Here is a 17,751-nt window from a genome sequence, read left to right as displayed (position 1 = left end):
CATTTATTTTGGAAACTGGCTAAATTTAATAAGTACTAAAAATCTACTTCCATCTAGAATCTGAAAAGAAAACTTAGATTTTACTTCTGTTCGTACTCATGTATTTTTATTATTTAGTGTAGTCGTATTAGACTGCATATTGTGAAAATTTAATGGGTCACAAATAGCATCACGTTTTTTAATGAACTGAATAAAAATGGGAGATCAACACGTGATACAGGTAAATACAGTTTCGCAAAACATCTATTTCAGTTACATACGCAGAGACTTTGCACTGTGAATTACAATCACTGTATTTTGCATTATGGGGTATAGTAAAAACAAAGGTCCAAAAGTCATTGATTTAAAGGCAATTGTGCCTGTAGTAGGTTCTACAGCACTTCATTGAAATTGTGCCTTTCAAAAGTTATGTGAGAATGATCAGCAAGATTTTTTTCACATAATAATATATATATGGAATATATAATCTACCGTGAATAACACATTTCAGAGACTTGTGCAAAATATAGGAAGCTATCAGCTCTGTCTGGGTCAAGATCAAGATTAAATGGATTTCTGCATGTACTAATGTATTTGTTACCAAATTTACTTTGGGGGGAGGATGGTACAAGGATTTTTTTAACTGAGGTACAACAGAGATACAGTAGTGTATATAAATCTAAAATGTACATCTTGATGCAATTTTACAACGAACACACCCATATAACTACCATTGAGATCCAGATATAGAACATTACCAGAACTCTAGAAACTCAGCTGGTGGCACTCCTAGTAATTATGCCTTCCCCTAAAATAACCACTATCATTGACTTCTATTACCACAGATGTAACTTGCCTATTTTTGACCTTTATATACATGGAATTATATAGTAGGTCCTCTTTTATATCTGGCTTCTGTAGCTCAACATTATCTCTACGTGATTCATCCATGCTGTTGCATGTAGCAATAACCAATTTGTTGCTATATAGTATTCCACTGCATAAATATAACACAATCAATTTATTTATTCTACTGTTGGTGGACATTAGGGTTGTTTCTAGTTTAGGGCTATTATGAATAATACCGCTATGAACATTCTTGTACAAATCTTTTGCCACGTCTTCCTGTAGGTACAAATCTACAAATGGAATTGCTGGATCATTGGTTATGTGTATGTTTAACTTTAGCAGATAGTGCCAAACACTTTTCAAAAGTGGGTGTAACATACATTCCTCTTAATATTGCTTCCATGTTGCCAAGTGACAATAAATCTCAACTGAAAAAAACTAAAAGGTTTTTGTCTCCTACAGATGGTTCTAATGAGTATGTTTGTGTTAACTAGCAGCTTTGACAACCCAAACATACGAAGACTAAATAAACTGAATAAGGGAAAAGTAAACGTTATTTTAAATGCTAAGTTTTGGAAAAACAACATATATTTTTCACTCACGGAATTTTAGAAGACAAAATTATAATCTTTTCCAAAAACAAGAACTCTTATTTAAAAGCAATTAAATGCAACCAAATAAAGCTGGTAACTACTATATGGGAAGGTGATAAAGAATACAAAGATGAGGCCATAGTGGTTCAACCATTCATTCAACAAACGTTTACCAAGCGTTTACTACATGCCAAACACTATTGTAGGAGCAGGGCATACAACACTGAATCAAAGTGATAACAATCTGGACTCTCATGGAACTTATATTTTAGTGGAAGGAGACAAAAACTATAGAATGGGGAAGTAGGGAAGGTGTAATTTTAAATAGGATGGCCAGAGAAGCCCTCACAGAAAAGGTGACAAGCGATCAAAATACTAAATGAGGTGAGCGAATAAGCCAGGCTAAGAATCTAGGGAAAGTGAGTTTTAGCAAGTTTTTTCCCTTGAGAGAGAAATAAATAAATAACCTATTGTGTGTATGTGGGTGGTGGGTTGCAATAGTAGAGAGAAGGGGAAAGAGATAATGAATGACTCAGGAAAGCTTGAATGCAAGGGAGACTCTCTCAGCATGAAAAAAAGATGAAAAGTGCTTAGAGAAAGAGAATAGAAATACTAATTCTATAGGCATCCCGCAACATCAAAACGATAGAGTGCTGATTACATTAAGTCTTTAAACTTCTCTGAGCCACAGTTTCTTCATCTTTTCTGTAAAATGGTGATACTATCTATCACTATGATAAATAAGAAACAAAACTGACTATGGGACAGAATTGTTTAGATTTAAGTTATATTACTTAGTAAAAGCCAAAAGATGAAAAAAACCTGAGACTCAATGAAATAAAATATCTTATCAGAACTCCTAGCCAGCCATTATGATGAGCTCAGTTCTAGTGCAATCTCATAACTAAGGGGATAAGAGGTTTTTATTTTGTTTTGTTTTGAATTTCGGAAAGAGAAAAGAAACGTTAACATCACGGAAGGAAGAGGGCTATAAAGCAGGAAGGAGGGAAGGAAGGAAATGCATTAAGAATTGAAAACTCATCAAATCTGCCTTGCAGTGCCACCAATTAGTTTACCAAATCCTCTACCACAAGAAGGTAGAAATGGATGAGATTCCTACTCCTGAATGATGGTTCTTAATCAACATATCTTGTCTTCAGAAAATAAGAGGAAATTCTTTAGTTACTTACACCTGTAAAAGTTATCTCACTGTGATTACTAATCTTCAAACTCACAGACAATCTATTAGACATAAAATATCTCTTGGGTAGTCTGTGAAGAAAGAAGAAATGGAAGAAGTAAGGTTTCAGGAAGCTTTTTAAAGGCCTGACCATCAGCATTTGTTAAGATATTCAGATAAAAATTAAAGAAGTATTTTTGGAAGTTCAGATATGCATACAGTGCTTTTTTTCCCTCCTTTTCATAGTCCAGTCAAATTAAAATTCAAGTTCCCGCATTAAAATTGGCCAGTATCTGCTGCTTCCTTTCCCTCTGTCTCTCTCTGCTTAGGTTTCTGTTGAAAAGAAACCATACGGTAATTGTTAGGAAGGCAGGCAGGTGGCATCCATTTCTGTCAGTGCCTGCCTAGGTTCTACTTGAAATAAGGGACTCTAGGACTGGCCCAGTGGTGCAGCGGTTAAGAGCACATGTGTCGCTTCGGTGGCCTGGGGTTCACCGGTTCAAATCCTGGGTGCAGACATGGTACTGCTTGTCAAGCCATGCTGTGGCAGGCATCCCACATATAAAGTAGAGGAAGATGGGCACAGATGTGAGCTCAGGGCCAGTTTTCCTCAGCAAAAAGAGGAGGATTGGCAGCAGATGTTAGCTCAGGGCTAATCTTCCTCAGAAAAAAAGAGAAGGGATTCTTTTGCCCAAGAAGAACAACAGTGTTCTAGACACTCAGGGAAAATGTCTGAGTACGTAAGATTAATTAGAAATGACATATTGGACAAGTAATGCATTTTTCTTTTCTTCTCTCTCTTTTTCTTGTCTGAAGCCAATATCTCATGTGATTTCCTCATGTCTCACCAGAAAGGGTATTTACCAAATCTTAGTTGGTGCTAGGAGAGAAAAAAAATCACCATCCATTTTTAGCACTTTATGAATGGTTGTGTTTTGGTTACAAGTAACTAACGAATAACATTTATTTCCAGATTCAAACTGGAATTTAAAAAACAAAAAGCATATGACAATCTGCTAGGTATGTAAGACAACAGAAATATTATAACATGGGTGAAAAAAAGAGAAAAAAGTAAAAGTAAAAATGGTTGAGATGATCTTGACTTATCCAAAGTTTTGTAAACTAAGTCAGTATGGAATTTGCAAAACTGTCAGGAACAGGAAACTTAAGAGACTGAAAACAAAGGATAAAGATAAATGGAAAAATCTCTAACATGAGAAATGTAAATAGAGGGGTTCTTTCCTAAGATAGTACGATCCTACCTAACAAATTTATAAATGGCCCTGGAAAAAGGAGCAGAGAGTTTAAGTTCCAAATCTACAGCTGAAATTAAAATTTTCAAGTAGGAAGTGCCAAATTCATGACAATAAATTGAAGGATCATGTAAACTTAAGAAGCAAAGTGGCAGGTAAGTTTCAATGTGAACAAGAGTAAGTTAACACATTTAGGGAAAAATTATTTAAATATAAAATGATGTGTTATAAAAGTTTTAAGTCATGAACAAAGAAAAGGGAACTAGGAGTAGTTTCCCAAGCAAACCGTTTATTAAACAATTTATTAAAAACATCAGCAAAATGCATTGCCAAACAGGACCACAGTTGTAGAAATCTGAAAAACATGAGTACGGTAATATACTTGCCCCTGGAAAATCATGTGCAGTTCTGATAACTTCATGGCAGGAAAGATATAAAACAATTAGATAAAGACCCATAGAAAAAAAAAGTGATCAGAGTTTTGGAGGCTGTTATATATATATATATAAAGTAAGTGATTACTTTCTCTAGAAAGGTTGAAAAAGGAACTGACTCAAATCTATAAAGTTATGAAAAGAGGAAAGGGGAAGTGTTAAAAAAAATCTTACAATACTCGAATGAGAGTGGCACTCTTTATAACATGAGAGAGGCAAATTTAAAACAAATGGAAACATTGCTTTAAATAACAGGCTATGAACTTACTGAAGTCTTTACCTCAAGAAGTAGTAAAAATACAAATTTTTACAAGTTTTGATAAATTAATTGACGCAGACCCATATCAGGTAAAGGGACAATGAAGTCTAAAGTACATCCCTACTTTTTAGGGGCACACAAGATTAATTATCATGCCCACTTCCTGGTATTGCTAGATTTAATGCTTTAGTTTAAAAGCATGACAGTCATGTTTTTACACTGTAAGGCCCAAGACAGGAAAAAGGGAAGAACACTCTACCAAGAGAAATTTCCTTAAATACTCAGCAAGAGAGAACTACAGATCTATTATGACAAACCAAACACCCTGGCTAATTAGAAATGAAAACACCTTTTGTAACAGGAAATGAGCATAATAGTTATTCTGCTGTCCATGTCTTGCCTTAAACTCTGATCTTGGGCCAGGACCCATGGGAGCACTGAGAGAGCAGGTTTGTAATCAGGGTGTTACTGATTTGCAAACTCATGAGCAAAAGCACAGCACAGTCTGTTGGTCCAAGTTTCAATAAAAGGGACCTTTCTAAAGGCATTTTACAAAAGGTGTTTGAAACACAAACCTGAAAAAAAACTCTTTAAATTAGTTTAACAAAGGTAACCTAACGCCTACCCACTGCTTGTTTTTTTCCATATCTGTAAACAGGTGTGCAAATGAAAAGAACAAAGCAGACATAAGACAAAAAACTATACTCCAATGTCCAAAGCAAACTACCAGGAAAATCTTAAAACATTTATTACTTACTGTGCTTTGTTAATGACTAGGCTTAAGAAGAGGTACTAACCTCTTCTTTCATTTTAAAATCACCTAGTTTCAATTAGAATTGCTTCTTGATCAAAACAAATACTTTTTTTCTATTTTAATTTGATCCTTGAGAGTTAGTGAGCATTGCTAGAATATACACAATTTTAAACTTCCATTATTCTGTATTCCTTCCTGTAAGGAATAACTAGCTCAAAATTTTCTAGCATGTTCTTTCCCCTTAATTTATTTTGTTCCAAAAAAAAGCAGAATTAAAAATGATTTTTAGGAGGTTGGATTTAAATATATTCATTAAATTTATTTTTTAAATAAAAGTCTGGCTGAGATGACATGGTTAAATACAGAAATGCATACACAAAAACAAATGGATTCAGGAGTGCACAACGAGCAAACAAGTTTCCCAGTGCCCATTCATGCAGCAGTTTGCACCAAGTTGCAACTCTCTCGTTCATTTAGTTAATACTACTATAAGAATGGGTTAAAGAAACAGAGAAGAGTCAGAAAACGAATAAAGACTAAAAGTCTGGGAGTGAGGTGGCAAGAGAAGAGTTCAAAATAAAGTAAAAGTTTCCTGAGAGAACAAATGAGGCATTAAGAATTCCACCATAAATCATGCTAAGTATACTTAGAAACTACAACTACAGAACTATTTTAACTGCTACCTTTTCTTGTTGAACCAAATGCATGTAAGTGACCTTTATGTACCAAAGCTAACTGTGCTAGCAGACTTGATATCCTGCAACAGAATCCTTCAAAAGAGACCACTTAAAATTGCTTAATCTTGATGGTACTTTGTGGTAAAATCATGAGCCAGCTCTGAAAGAAGATCTAGCAGGCCTGTCTTTTCAAAAACTAAATGTTATTGGGTGTGGATGGTTGATTCTGAGAAGAGAAACTACAGTAAGTCTTGGTAGCTTTGACACGGCCTTTAAATGATAAATAAATGTGTTTAACGTGTGTCTCTAATGTTCATTATGGTAAAGTTTATCAGTTTAACCCTTTGCAAACAAGCAAGAGATCTTGAGAGCAGGAAGCTTTTCTGTGGAACTCCTGACGCAACACAAACCATAGCAGTTACTGCAAAGCTTAATGCAAACCCTCTAGAGTCCACGTTGACAAATTCTTTAACAAGCCCTGTGGTTACAGGGAAGCTGGTTTCACTCTGACTCACTCCTACTCAAACAATTTACTGGAAATGAAGGGGAGGGGGAATTTTCAGAGAAGTCATGTGATGGCCAGACAAACCACAGCCAGTAAAGGTTCAACAGAGTCAAAAACAGGTCCCAGTAACAACTGACACCCAGAGTGTTCAAATGGCACTAAATCATATGAAAATGAGTCCTGTTGGACTTCAGATCATCCACACTATGAACTCTTTCATAAATCTCTGTATGTAAAGGAACAGATACTTCACAAGGGGAAAAACCAGCAGGCACTGACATGGTGTGGGGAACTGCAAACACTTCACAGGAAAATGTGCTTAACAGAGAATAGCATCAAAGGAATGTTAAAGCATTTTAGTGAGTGCATAAATAAATCATTATTAAATGCTTTCCCATAGTCTCTAAACTCAAATGATCAAACACGTATTCTATCATTATAGTAAGAATGTCAAAAGAACCTTTAATTATCACCTTGTACTTTGGGGGGATGTTCACTGGATAATCTATTCTACTACATAAAAAGAAAATGCACGGGCCATAAGAATGAGAACTACCATTATAACTGATGAACTTTTTTGGTGTTATGTGTTTTCACTAATAAAATAATGTAAATAATTTGAAATTTCTGAATAGGATAAGGATCCTATTAAGCTACAAAAAGATTATTTGGCCTTAAATATATTTAATACAAACTAGAAAGGTAAAGGATATTAGTATTTAATTTGGAGATTTAGCTTCAATGAATCAGATTAAGTGGCACGTATTAATTAATTTAAACACTGCAGTCCTAAACAGAAGCTAAAAAATGCTCTCTTAAAATAAGATTAAATTCAGAAACTATAAAATAGCCTTTCAGGAAATATTAACCTAAGATGGTATATAGACTCATGGATTACACTCAAGATAAAGACAAACTAACCAATATAAATTTGGAGGAAAAATTGCATTCTTTTAAAAGATGATGTTTTAAGAAATATAAATTTCTTATTTCTTACTTAATTCTCAATTTCCTATATTGATAGGAATAAAAAAGTCAGTAGATTTCACACAGCCGGCAACCCAACATTTTGTGGAAAAGAATCCAAGTAGCTAGGTCACTTGGACAGATGGCGTTTAGGAAAGCAAACTTATTCAAACCATACTCTTCCAAGTAAATATGTACAACATTCCTACTCTATTGTGTAAGCTTTAAACACAAAAATACCACAGCCACCCCCATGCTCCCATTCCCCATTACTTCAATAATACTGGCTGCCGTAAACTTTTAGGCTACATCAAACAAATAAGTTACTTTATTTTTCAAACTCTTATTCCTAATGTGCCTGTAATTTTCCTTTTTCTTTAGTTATGCAGCTTACAGAATAAAGAAGTTATCACAAAAACTTTCGTTTGTTTCTAAAGCATAGAATTTCACAAACATTGTTTTACTTAATGTGAATTAGTAATTATGAGTCATTTAACTAAATGTCTTCTATATTGTCTTCAATCCTTGCTCTCAGGTGACTACTAAACTCAAAGATGCAAAACAGATCAATCTTTCTTACATAAAATGATTTCTGTGTTCACTGCATTTTACATTTTATTTTGCATTAGAGTACGACTGAATATTAAGTGAACACGTTTCATATAATGCTACCCTTTCTCTCAATTGGTATTTCTTAGTTTATTGAGTATCTACCACGTGAGTAGTATGTGCAAGACCAGGCAGGTGTTGTTGAAAATACACACATTTTTTGCAGCCTCCTCTCAAGCAGTTTACAGACTCTTGGGGGAGATAAGAAAAGTCCATAAATAGTTTTAAAAGAAGGTAGAAAGTGATAAGTGACACAAGAAAGATACCACAAGAGACAATTTCTGAGGGTTGAGAAGATTTTTCAGTAGCAAAGTTCCATGACCAGAGGTATTTTTCAGAAAATTATTTTTGTTGTTTTGTGTGGGAATAGACCGGGAAAAAAAAAGACTAGTAAAGAGGAGAAGTATTAGGAAGTCACTGGAAATGTCCAGCAAAGGGGTGATAGAGGTCTGAAACAGCAGTGGGAAGGGAAATGAGAGGACGGATATGAAGATACTATGGAGGTAGACTCAATCAGCCTTGAAGAATGACTGGATATGGGAGGTGAGGAGGGAGTCAGATGACTCAGATTTTGAGCCCAAGTGACTATAAGGATGGTGATATCATTAACAGAAATCAGGAACAAAGGAGAAAAAGAAGACTATAAAGAGAGTAACTAAACTTTGCATGAAATAGTCCACAAAGCGCATACATAGCTATCTAGACCTGTTATAAATGATGCTAGAATTTCTCAAGGTCATAGGAAGCTACATTCATTCATGTCTACCTCCCACAGACATCTATCTAGTGAAAACATGATAGAAAGCCAAGAGCAAAAGGAAGTCAGCTTAGTGGAAAAATACTGCCTAATCTCAATACTGCACTCATGAAAATAAATTAGGTACCAGAAGGAATCAGAATTCTAATAAACGCATTAATAATCTCCCCCCAAATATCTATAGTACAAAATCCAATCATTATTTGGAATTTAAGCAAATACTTAGGTTTAAATTGTTACCTAGTAACAATTTCCTAGTAAAAGCATGTATACCCTTTAACCTAGTTGGAAAGCAAATGGAAAAGCAGTGAGAGCCAAGTATTTTTTTTTCACTCTTCCTGCCGATAAACTTATTCTACTAAAGAGCTTTACCTTCAAGAATAAAAAACACATTTTCTACCTCAGTCTCAGGCTATCTTAAAATTTAAATACCCACTCATAATTATTCATTTTACTTAATTTTCTGTTTTAGCTACAGTTGATCCAACTTTCCTATATTTTATTGCTCCTATCAAATTGGGAGTTTTACAAAATACATGTATCTATGAGGAAATTCCAGCACCAAAGTCAGATAAACTTTTGGATTCTTGTGAAACTGATTACTAGAAGAACTTTTAAATCACAATCAATAAGAAATAACTAAAAAGATGCCAGTAAAGCTATAGCTTACCAAATAAATAAAAACTTAGTATCTTTTTATAAATCATCAATAATTTTAGAAAAATATAATATCCAATTTATAACAATAAAATGTAAGACAAAGCTAACATATTAAAATCACTGGGAAAATAGTGTTGGAACAATACACAAATAGCTAACTACCTGAAAAAGAGAAAGTCAGATTACTACACTATAGGATAGGTAAAAATATTTTAATAGATTAAAGATTTTTTTTTTTTAAGATTTTACTTTTCCTTTTTCTTCCCAAAGCTCCCTGGTACATAGTTGTATATTTTAGTTGTGGGTCCTTCTAGTTGTGGCATGTGGAACGCTGCCTCAGCATGGCCTCATGAGTGGTGCCACGTCCGCGCCCAGGATCCGAACCATTGAAACCCTGGGCCTCTGAAGCGGAGTGCACGAACTTAACCACTCAGCCACGGGGCTGGTCCCAGATTAAAGATTTTTTAAAGGTAAAATAATAAAACCATAAAAATACTGAATATTTACTACATAACCCTAAGGGTTCAGGAAAATAGTTTTAGGCATTACTCCAAAAGGGAAAGTCTAAGATACTGGAATAAAGAAAAAATGTAAACTTATTTATCCCAAAAGTAAAACATAATAACACACATAATAAACAATATGGAAAAAATACTGGCAGTATGTGACAAAAACAATCTCCTTTAAGATGTCATCACTCAATAAGAAAATGAAAAATACACTAAATATCAAAACTGGGTAAATGAACCAGTTAGTTGAAGTTTTCTTTCTTTTTGTGTTTATCTGTACTTTCAACATTTTGTACAATAAACATACTTTGTAATCAGAAAGAAAGTTGTTATAAAAAGCAAAGATGTGGAAAATATTTGATGACAGTGAAAAATGTTCCCAGTGTTTTTATATCAAAACAAGTTGCAAAACAATAAATAGAATATGATTCACTCTTATAAATATTTATAGAGAAAAAGACCAAAGGATGGAGGGACTATTTTTAAGTATATATTTTCCAATTTTCTACAATAGGCTGTGTCACTTTGTAATAAGAAAACATTTAAAAAGTCAGTATCAATGTCTATGATATATATGTGAAAAAGGAACTTGAAACTAGTATGTATGGTATGATTCTAGTTTTTATTAAAAAAAGTTATATATGCAAAGAAAAGAGTCTAGAATATGGTGATTATTATCTTACTTTGGGGATTAGGTGTGTGAGCTTTCACTTTTTACTTTTAATACTTCTGGAATGTTTCAATCATTACTATAAGCACTTATGTAAAATATACAAAGCTGGACAAAATAACAGAAGCAAAGAGCCTAAGACAAATTTGTTAGCGAAAACATAAAAAATGTAAGATAGCTCATTTGGAAATAAAATCCTCGTAAATTGTTATAAATTTGTTTGCATAATGAAAACCTTAAAAGCAAAAGTAATCACAACAGTGTATCAGAACAGCTGAGCTCCAAGAGATCTTACTCGGATATAGTAACAGTCCACGTGCTAGCAAGAATAGACAAAAGCAAAAAACTTACTTTTGCCAAGCCATAGCAAGGGACTCTTCTTTGATAATGTACTAAAACGTTAGTAGTCTGAGATAATTTATAACGTGGAAAGCTGGCAACAGTCCTCTCCCCAACTCTTCTTCTCCCACCCCCTCCAACCACAAAATAAATAAATAAAAGTTCAAAACCTCACACAACCCCTTGTCTAAACCTGGGAAAAGTATGCAAGGATAATTATACCCATATATACTGAAATCTATAATAAGCCACAAAACTGACGGGAACTGGTGAAAAAAGCATGAAAGGCAATAAACAAAGAAAAGAAAAATCAAATCAAATATAGGAGGAAAAAATTTTAAATTAGTTCTTCATTTTTTATTGCATTAATGTGGATGAAAATGTTGCTGTGATGTGGTATGATAGGCAGAGCACTAATCTCGAAGAAAACTGGGTTGGGTGCTGGCTCTGAGATTCACCGGCTGTGTGTTCCTGAGCATGTTTCCTATTCAAATTAAGGAAAATATCTTCTACTTCATGGATTGTCTTCTACATAGATTTTTATTGGCCTTTGAAATAAAATTAGAAGGGAAGATCTCAAATTTCTCAGGGATGAGTTACTCTTTTATCATATTAGTTTACTTAATTATTTTCTAGTTTGCATAATCAGTTGACAGTACATAAAATTGAAATTTTGGGTAAAAATGTTCATAAAGAGCATATAATTTCTGACTAAAGGACATGCAACGGAATGTGCACATTTTGCTTACTTAATTTTTCAATGTAAGCAAAGAAAATATGAATCAGGGAATAAGAAATATATAGTTTAACCTAAAATAGTCATCGTAATTATTGGCTTTATAGGATGAAAACAGCCAACCCTCATAACCATCAGAAGTATTGTGTGCAGTCTGGTTTCCACAATGCAAAACAGGCAAAGTAGAATTAGAGAAGATTTAGTCAAAAAGTAACTAAAACAATCCATGCCCTAAGAGATGAATGAAAAAGATTATTACCCTTACAGTAGATAAAGACTAAGAGTCTTCAAGACTCAAAAGTCTTCAAGAACTCCAATTATATGTATAAGATGAAGCACAATTTACTTCATCAAATTCTAGAAGGTCTGAGTGTTTGGAAGTTGAGCTTTTAGATGGTAACAAGTTTACAGACGTATTTATAATCCCAGAATCAAAAAATTGTGAAGAATGAAATGAGTCATTCAGCCAATGTTCTACCTAATGCAAGGAGTGCTATGCATGGATCCATTAAAGATATCACATAGAGAAGAAACAAGGCACTCATTCTTTTGGAAATAGCAACTCCATTTGTACACAATTAAAATTGACAGGAAATTGTTTTGTTTCTGTTTTTTAATATTGAGCCAACGTGGGCCTCAGAAAACTTTTACCCACTAATCCTAAGACAAAGCTTGCCTGTGTAGTTTCTCAGCATGAGTACATTTTCTTGCCATAGGAGAGACAACTTTTTGCATATTTGACAAGCTCATCATTTCCCCCTTTCAAGGAAACATGTCTAAATTCTTTTCCACAATTTCTCACATTGTATGATTCCAAGATCATTTACCATCTCATTCCCCCTCCTATAGAGAAATTCTGGTTTGTCAATGTTCTATCCTATTAAAAATGATATTACAGCAAGTTTCCCACTTCAAGATGACCAAATAAGATCTTTGCCCCAGTGGTATATTAAAGATGGTTGCAAATTCTTGTTACTCTTCTCATTGAGAGGTAGAGCCAAATTCCTCTCTGAATCTGGACTGGCGTTAGTGACCTACTTGGCCAACACAATGTGGCAAAATGACTGGGATTTCTGAGGTTATGTTGAGAAACTTTGCAGCTTCCACCTTCCTCTTGCAGAAGAACCAAGGTTCTTCTGGAACACTTGTTCTTAGAACTCAGCTGCCTTGATCTGAAGAAGCCCAAGAAGCCCCATGAAGAGTAACTTGAGGTTTGAAACCAACAGTCCAGCTGAACTTCAAACCAACAACCAGAATCAACTTGTCAGTCAAATAAGCAAATCACCTTGGAAGTAGAACTGCAATTTACAGTCAAGCCATTTTGCCCAAATTGCCTCTTTGTGAGCAATATAAGTGACTGCTTTTGTTTTAAACCACTAAATATTGGTGTGGTTTTTTATTTGGCACTAGATAACTGCAAGACCTTCTATCTTAATAACCCCAAAATATAGAATATAGAAACATGAACTCTGGCTTTGATGAAACTAACATTAATAAATGAAGACAGGGGGCTGGCCCAGTGGTGCAGCAGTTTAGTGTTCACGTTTTGCTTTGGCCGCCTGGGGTTCGCCAGTTTGGGTCCCGAGTGTGGACATGGCACCATTTGGCAAGCCATGCTGTGGCAGGCGTCCCACATATAAAGTAGAGGAAGATGGGCATGGATGTGAGCTCAGGGCCAGTCTTCCTCGGCAAAAAGAGGAGGATTGGCAGCAGATGTTAGCTCAGGGCTAATCTTTCTCAGAAAAATAAATAAATAAATAAATAAATGAAGACGGGGCAGATGGAAGAAAAGATTATACCTGAAAGCCTGCAGTGGAGGATATGGAAGAGAAGCAAAGTGATTTGCACTACAGAACTCCGAAAAGGATCTTCGGCAGAAGTGCAGAAGAGGTTTGGGTAGGGGTGAAAACAAGGAGACTTTATAAGAAGTAGACTTCCAGGTCCCACTCCTACTTAGCAAAGCCAGACGACTTCCTTCCCTAGCCCCATAGAAAACATCAAGTATCACCTCTAAGCAAAGTGAGCCAAAGGTTCTGGGCTCAGGACATGTTTGTGCAGGTATCCACAGACTGCACATGAAGCAGGTTAAGTGAAAGCCTACGGGGCAAATGGAGATCTCTAACCTCTCTTCCATAGCCTAGCTTTAGAATGTCAGCAGCAAGGTTTGTATTCCCCAGGCAAGAAATTGGAGGATCCATCACTAGAGAAACTGAACTATTCCAAAAGGAAAGATCCACAGGAACTGATATAGGGAGGTTCCCCAAAATAACGCAGCCTGCTACTCTTACACCTTGCCTCCACACACATAGCTTCCATCCAACTTTTACGTGGCTTATTCTTAATGTAAACAGAAAAACAAGGCTTTCAGGAAAGCTTCAAACAGGAAGCAAAACAGACAAAGGAAAAAACACAATGCCTGGAGCAACAGAAAACTTGAAGGAACTAAATAGTTTCAAAAAAATACGATAAACCATTTCTTGGAAATATAATGCAAACTGCTTTTTGAAAATAAATATATGACAGTGGAAAAATATTTAAATATTAGAGTTACAATGACAAACGAGGAAATTGCATACAATGTAAAATGAGACAGATATTAGGAGGAAAATGATAAAAAAATTAAAATGATGGGTGTTGGAGGCACAATATCAAAATAAAGAGAATTCTGGAAAACAAGAATAGAGAGCAAAGAGGGTAAATTGACTAGAAAAAATACAAGAATGCTTCTCAAAACAAATGGACTTTGGATTGACAAGTTTCCTGAGTGTCTAGCAGAATGAATTTTAAAAAGACCCATACTTCAGGTAATGAATCTAAAAGCTTCTAGAGAAAAAAACAAAACAAGCAAAAAAAAGACTGTCTATAGAGAGGGGTGAGCAAGGCATTAGCTCTATCAATACCAACACTAGAAGCTTGAAGATGGTTAAGCAATGCCTTTTAAATTCTAAGTTAAAAAAAATGATTTCAACCTAAAATTCTACATTCCATTAATTGTGGGAATGAAGAACACAGCAGTTTCAGAATTTTCCACCTACTCATCCTTTCTCAGGAAGCTGCTACAGGCTGTGTTTGACCAAAATGAGCGAGTAAATGAAGAAAGAGGAAGACAAGGGATCCAAACCAAGACAGAAGCAACTACGCAGAGGGCCAAGAGAACACAAGTCCAGATTAGAGTGGGAACACAGGGGCCCCAGAGTAATGACTCCAAGAAAAAAAATGAATTGATACTATTTTATAGGTGTTACCAATCGGAAAGTGATATTGACAAGTGTCTTGCAGAGTTGGTAGAAGGGAGAGAAGAGTTTACAGAACCGTACAAATAAAAAAATGCTAATTCCAAAACCAAAAAATCTGTAAAAACAGGAAAATAATCACAGTACATTAGTTGGCTTAACAGAGAACAATACTCATACCTGTTTGGCATCCAACCCATAGAACAAAAATTTAAAGCTTCAAGATATCTTAGACTTATTCTACTTCAACTTGCTGATTTTATACAGAGGAAAAAGGGTTTTTGAGATGTTAAATGACATACGTTAATTAGTGCCACACATGACAGAGGTTTCAATTGTCACAGGTGGGGATCCTCGCCATCTACATCTATAAATGGACATGGTTTCACTAACTGAATATATACCAATGATGCTGGAATTCTGAGTTCTGGTTCTAGCTCTACTTCTAAGCATGCAAAATTAGGGAGGTAACAACTTCTAGATCTGCAGTTTTCTATAAAATTAGAAGAATCATACCTTTCCATATTACCCCAGAGTTAACACAAGGGTCAAATTAGATACTAGATTTTAGAAAGCAATAAAAATAACTTAAAAGTTGTTTATATCAGTAATAATTATTAGCATTAATATAAGCATTATAATGTGAGGAAGGAAGAGAGGTAGAATATTTGGTTGATAGATAAGGCAAAACAGATACAAGGATATCTTGCCTCTTTCCATGCAAAGCAGATGTTCGTGGCTGTTTGATTCATTTGTTTTCTATTTGGCTATTCTATGTTCATATTTGAAAGTTTTGTTTTCAGTTAAAAACTATAACTTATCTTTAGTTGATTTCCATTTAATAATGCTTTTTTAAAAAGCCCACTGTCATTAAACTATGGTTTTTTTCCCCTCCAGGATAGTGGTTTTTTGAGTCTCAGATTGCACTGAGAAGAAAACTATGAACTCATTCCTCAAAAAAGTGAGTGTGCACACGCACTTTAAAGATAATTTTTCAGTTTCATAGGTTAATGAACAAATCTGAGTAGGGAGACGTGTTTTATATATAATCTTTCAAAAATCTCTCTTTTATATCCTTTTTATTTATGTCTATGTTGATTTCTACTGTCATCCCTAAGATGGAGACTCAAACAGCTACTAATGCTCTGAGGAATTCTCCCGCGAAGAAACAAAACACCTATTTTTTAACATTAAGATACAGGTTGCTATATGGTTTATGCTCAGCTGTAAAAGGCCTCAGCCTGGCCCCCACCCCCATAATAAGGATAAGTTTATCTTCATTGTCCTTTCCTAATCAGAAGTTTCCAAACAATTTCCTCTAAACATGGTAAACTATTTTGATGTTATTTTGAAAAAATTACTTCAGAAGTTCTACTATTTTTGGACTCCCAGCCTGGTCCACCTATTTGTCTCCTTTATTTATTCAGTGGTCTGTTGGTAATATTTATAAACATATAATGGGAAAATCTTTCAGCTCCTTAACCTCATTGGCAATATGAATTTACTCTGGTATTCTGGCAAGGTGTTTTAGCTTAGCCTGAGTTGTCTTGTCTACTCTCTATTTCTCTATTCTAAGATCAAGATTATAATCACTTTTACTTTTCAGCTCTTCCAAATATTCTATCCGAAATCACATATCATTTTGTTTTTACATTGGCAGTTCTCTTCTTCAGAGTAACTATTTACAATTTCACCTTAATCATGCTCTCTTTACAGATAAAGTATTCAATTTTTTTCCCCACTGTTCTTACTTGTGCATTCTCTGCATGTTCCAGCATCTCTTCAAATTCCTGATACTCTTCATCATCTGGTTCAGCACCTGAGAGGCGAGCTGCCCTGGCCATGAAATATGGAGGAAGCTCTCCGATTGCTGTACCAATACCCTAGGTGAAAAACCAAAATACTCACATGAGATTCTGTTCTCAACAGAGCGACACTAAATAGATCAAATCTATATTTTTCTATATCACCTAAAGCATGTTAAGATGTTTATACTAGGGAGGAAAGCATATACTACATAATAAGGAGGATGTGAGTTTGAATTCTGGCCATAATATTGGCCTATGCAGTGCCAGGCAATACAATATATATAAAATTCGTAGACAATCCCTGGTGCATTGCTGACACTAAATTAATATTAGTTCTCTAGCATCTCTACTCATACTCTGCTGTTTTCATTAGTTTTTTTCCTTTTCAAATATTCAAATGATTTGATAATGAATATTCACTAGTATAGCTGTTAGATAAATATTTTCTAGGAAATCTTCTGGGATTTAGGACATTACTTTAATTCCAATGTAACTTTTTTGTGCATAGTTAAAACTTTGAGAAATTGTGGTCAGGAAGCCCCTTGAATACTCAACATTGGGATGGATAAATCTTCACGACACGAAAAATGTTTATTTCCTCAGGACATTGAGTCACTCATGGTTCAGTCATTTTGTGGACTCTTGTTTATGCAGAGAATTTTTTTCAATCAACTAGGACATAAAGATGAAAACAAAGGCAAAAGAATCAGGAACTTGGCTTGGGCTTAAATGGCTTAAATACAGGAGAGGTAATAATGCAAGAGGCACATAGTCTCTAGGAAAATTCTCAACTTTGAGCCATCCTTCTCTGCCCTGAGTCATAGTGAACAAAAAAGCTTTGCTAGTTCTCAGAAGCAACTTTAGGCCTTTCTGTTTGCTCTGTCCTATAGCTCTGTCTGCAAACACCTTGAAAAGAATCCCAAAGAACATTATCAAATTCAAACATTTTGTGACCACAGTGTTATATTCCAATGTGTGGAG

At 34.8% G+C, this 17,751-nt stretch overlaps 1 protein-coding gene and 1 long non-coding RNA gene across 4 annotated transcripts in view; one reads left to right on the top strand and one right to left on the bottom strand.

The window, feature by feature from the left end:
* Window positions 1–17,751, bottom strand: part of VMP1 (vacuole membrane protein 1) — a 125,487-nt gene that overhangs the window by 45,845 nt on the left and 61,891 nt on the right. For all 3 annotated transcript variants that reach the window (XM_070227522.1, XM_070227524.1, XM_070227523.1), the window contains one exon: window positions 16,714–16,845. In XM_070227522.1, the coding sequence (XP_070083623.1) occupies window positions 16,714–16,845 (132 nt within the window). The remainder of the gene's footprint in view (window positions 1–16,713; window positions 16,846–17,751) is intronic.
* The window catches only part of LOC138916268 (uncharacterized), a 48,438-nt gene that overhangs the window by 22,474 nt on the left and 8,213 nt on the right, over window positions 1–17,751 (top strand). The window contains exon 2 of the long non-coding RNA XR_011423286.1: window positions 15,860–15,923. This is a non-coding gene — a long non-coding RNA (uncharacterized lncRNA). The remainder of the gene's footprint in view (window positions 1–15,859; window positions 15,924–17,751) is intronic.

Source organism: Equus caballus, chromosome 11 (genome assembly GCF_041296265.1).
Source record: "Equus caballus isolate H_3958 breed thoroughbred chromosome 11, TB-T2T, whole genome shotgun sequence".
Lineage (NCBI taxonomy): Eukaryota > Metazoa > Chordata > Mammalia > Perissodactyla > Equidae > Equus > Equus caballus.
Note: the sequence above shows the minus strand (reverse complement) of the source record. Positions and strands in the feature narration are given on the sequence as shown.